At 40.8% G+C, this 4,052-nt stretch overlaps 1 protein-coding gene across 1 annotated transcript; it reads left to right on the forward strand.

The window, feature by feature from the left end:
- Positions 1-521: 521 nt before the first annotated feature.
- On the forward strand, positions 522-3,297 carry LOC105557644 (COP9 signalosome complex subunit 1). Its single transcript, XM_012004945.1, has 5 exons — positions 522-801; positions 1,018-1,110; positions 1,210-2,334; positions 2,481-2,615; positions 2,748-3,297. The coding sequence occupies exons 1-5, from the start codon at positions 775-777 to the stop codon at positions 2,823-2,825; spliced, it is 1,458 nt and encodes a 485-aa protein (XP_011860335.1). The 5' UTR covers positions 522-774; the 3' UTR covers positions 2,826-3,297.
- The last annotated feature ends 755 nt before the right edge of the window (positions 3,298-4,052 follow it).

Consider the following 4,052-nt stretch of genomic DNA (forward strand, 5'->3'; position numbering starts at 1 on the left):
TAGACTGGGACTTAGCCGTTGATACACTGTTGGATATAATAAAAACATGGCGGAAAATTGAGACCGCCCAGATCAAAGGTGCCGACAGAGAGTGCAACTACTGGTTATACTGTGGCAGCACTCTGTGAGGCTGGATGCACATGGAGCGTAAAGGTACCATTTCATGCGCAGCATACTGCCGCAGCAACTCGCTGCTATTGGTTGAAGAATTGTTACTAGATGCTGCAAAATAAATTTCACCATATTTTGCTTCATCGCTGTGAAGTTCAATTGAACGAACAGCAAAGCAGCAGACACGCGATCTAGCCGGCCAGTGCTGCTGCAGCTATTCCTTTTCCGTGAGCAGCAAATATGCTGTAGTGAATTTGGATCACGTGACTAATTTGCTGCTGCTGCATGCTGCGTATGAAAAGGCACCTTTCTTGCGTAAGCGTAACCTGCGTATCACCAATCACAGAACTATTTCAACGGAATTATTGAAACGGTTCTATCAGAATGACCCTGTGATTGGTGATACGCAGGTTACGCTACGCAAGTTACGCTTCATGTGAATCCAGCCTGACATTGTCGGCACACGCGTTTCATGTGTGCGATCGCGATGTGTGTGTGATATGCGCGCGTGTGTGCGCATGCATTTAATTTATATGCGATACACGGAGATCTCGCTGCTCGCTGGACCTTGCTCGACTTGCTCTCCCTTGCGAGCAGAGTTCTCTCAATCACGATAGCTGCGCGACGAGTTACCGTATCAATATATAACGGATAAGGCTTATAATGCCGTTGCAGGTTCATGACGTGCAGGTAATTATTCCCGTTAAGATCGGGCGCGGGCTGTTTCTCCGTGGAATTGCGCGGTGAGAAAAAGAGAACTGTCGATAGGAGGTTATCCGGAGCAGTTGATGCTCGCTCGCTCGCTCATGTCCCTTTGTCATTTTGCGATCCCTCCCGATTAAAATGCTCTCGCGCGAGCGGAACGTGGGCCGAATAATATTTTTCTCTTGTATTCCATTTACGCAGCAAAATGTCGTGGAGCCAATGCAAGTTGATGCTCCTACAGAGGATAATGATAATGCTGAGGAAGAACCGTATATAGTAGAAAACCCGACTCTAGTAAGTGTGAACATTGGTTCAGAATCTGTTATTATCCTAAAAGTTTTATGTGTAAGAATTCAGTCTTCTTCTATGGTTATTGCAAGTTCTTCTTTTTAGGACTTGGAAGTGTACGCTAACAGCTACACTGGGCTCGCAAAACTAAACAGGCTTATATACATTGCCGATCACTGTCCGTCGTTGCGAATAGAAGCGTTGAAGATGGCGATTACTTATGTGATGACTACATACAACGTCGGGCTGTACGTAACGCTGCATAAAAAGCTCGTGGAGGCCATGGGCTATACCTCTGGGTTACCAGACATAGCAGCACAATCGACCTCTCAGGATATGCCGACGCTGGATCAAACATGGGTGGAGACTCGGGCTAAGAAGGCCGCTCTTAAATTAGAGAAGTTTGATACCGATCTGAAGAATTACAAGAGTAACTCTATCAAGGAGAGCATACGAAGGGGTCACGACGATTTGGGAGATCACTACTTGAACTGCGGTGATCTTGTTCACGCTTTAAAATGTTACTCCAGAGCGCGAGATTACTGCACCAGTGGCAAGCACGTTGTGAACATGTGTTTGAACGTGATCAAAGTTTCTGTTTACCTACAAAACTGGTCTCACGTACTTAGTTATGTCACCAAGGCCGAAAGTACGCCAGACTTTCCGGAACTGCACGGTAAAGATAACAATCAGGCGATAGTCACCAAGCTGAAAGTGGCAGCGGGCTTGGCGGAATTGGCGACGAGAAAGTATAAGATGGCCGCGAAACATTTTCTACAAGCATCTTTAGATCATTGCGACTGTCCCGAGCTGCTGTCCCCTGGAAACGTGGCTCTCTACGGGGGCCTTTGTGCTTTAGCCACCTTTGATAGACACGAATTGCAGAAACAAGTTATATTTAGTAGTTCCTTCAAATTATTTCTAGAATTAGAGCCTCAGCTTCGAGATATAATTTTCAAATTTTACGAATCAAAATACGCATCCTGTTTGAAGCTGCTCGACGAGATAAAGGATAATATTCTCTTGGACATGTACATAGCACCTCACGTGAACTTATTATATACGCAAATCCGAAATAGGGCCTTGATACAATACTTTAGTCCTTACCTAAGTGCAGATATGAGACGAATGGCAACTGCGTTCAATAGAACTGTATCCGAATTGGAAGATGAACTCATGCAACTTATTCTCGACGGTCAGATTCAGGCTCGTATAGATTCGCACAACAAGGTGAGGAAGGTTTACTTGATTTAGATAATATATATTTTTTTGTGGAATGTGTATACATTATAAAGTGAGAGTATATATATTTTAACAAATTGTTATAAAATATATGAAACTACTTGCAACAATTGATATATGTACAATTGTTGCAGATTTTGTATGCAAAGGATGTCGACCAACGTAGCACCACTTTTGAAAAGTCCATGAGTGTTGGAAAGGATTATCAGAGGCGTACTCGAATGTTGATCTTACGAGCTGCAATGTTAAAACAGCAAATTCACGTAAAGGTAAACTATAACCGAACAAAGCTTTCTTGCGATTATATTTGTCCATTGTGACGTATGTATCAATTTGTACTTCACTAAGAGAAGTCTGGTTTACGCTTCTATTTAAAAGTATATTGTTTTGTCACGATATAGAGTCCTCAACGCGACAGCACACAAGGAGGTGAAATGTCAGTAGCACCTGGAAATGGCACTTTAGCCGTGAAAAATTGAAGTCGTACGCGCATCGACATCTCGTTTTCGGAAGAAGCAAATTTATACGCGTATCTCGCTTTCGACTGCCACGTCCATCTAGGTATGAAATAAGATTTCACCATCGCATTCGACATTGTGTTATTTCTGCAAAATCAATGATCTGTACCTCATTTTCAACATATAGTATATGGTATTTGTGTATATATACATATATATACATATATATATATTATTGGTATGTTGCCTTGTTTTAAAAGAAAAACAAAGTGACTTTATCTCCAGTATATTGATTATAGAATACAAGAGTGTAACATAGATTAATTCTTCGATTAATTAAACATAAAATAATGGTCTCTTTTGCAACAAAATTATATCGAGAAACCGTAAATCTTAAGTTCCTCTGTACACAAGCGATGTGAATAAACCTAAGACCTTAACATATTCCACAGGGAATTAGAATAATTATAAATAAATTTCTTGTATTACAGTCTCATGCAAACATCTATCATCTTTATATACACTACTAAAAAAAAAAAAGGGAACACTTCATACCCTAAAAATTGGGCTATTTTCAAACCACTGAAACTCGGCGAAAAATAATCGTAGACACAAAATTAAAAAAGCATTTTAAAGCTTGAAGTTTCAACTTTAAAACTGTCAATGATTTATTTTGATATATTCATCTTCCTCGTTCTGTGCTTTAAAAAAGAATACATTGTTTTGTTCCTTAAAATTACGTATTTTTGACACACTGTAGCTCGATAAAAAAATTTCTCTCGACAAATTTGATACAAGTTCCACAATCTACGACATTTTACCTACAAAATGTTTTTTTTAAATTTTCCTACGATTTTTCTTGACCGAGTTACATGACTTTGAAGCGAACCATGCATTTTCTTGAAAAATGATGTTTACCGCCGGTATTAGCGTTACCCAATGTGCACCACGTGGAGGTTGCCGGTCGGATTGTGCACATCACGCGCGCGCGCGTGTGTGTGTGTGTGTGTGTGTGTGTGTGGTGCGTGCGAGCGTTTAGTATTGTGTATTACCTCCTCTCTGATTAATTACCGCTTGTAAACGCTCTCGCATGTTGATGCATCTCTCGATCATGTTTTGCGGAATTTCATACCAAAGTCGAAGCACTTCTCCTAAAGAATCGTCTGTGCACATCTTGCAGTGTTCACAGTGTACAGCGGTAATTAATCAGAGAGGAGGTAATACACAATACTAAACGCTCGTACACAC

Source organism: Vollenhovia emeryi, unplaced genomic scaffold (assembly GCF_000949405.1).
Source record: "Vollenhovia emeryi isolate VEMERY1.0 unplaced genomic scaffold, V.emery_V1.0 DF939438.1, whole genome shotgun sequence".
NCBI lineage: Eukaryota > Metazoa > Arthropoda > Insecta > Hymenoptera > Formicidae > Vollenhovia > Vollenhovia emeryi.

Excerpts from the sequence above, each read along its gene's own strand:
- LOC105557644 (XM_012004945.1), top strand. The coding sequence starts at position 775 with ATGCCGTTGCAGGTTCATGACGTGCAG. Across the intron at positions 802-1,017 it reads TGCAGGTTCATGACGTGCAG|CAAAATGTCGTGGAGCCAAT; the intron begins GTAATTATTCCC and ends CCATTTACGCAG. Across the intron at positions 1,111-1,209 it reads TAGTAGAAAACCCGACTCTA|GACTTGGAAGTGTACGCTAA; the intron begins GTAAGTGTGAAC and ends TCTTCTTTTTAG.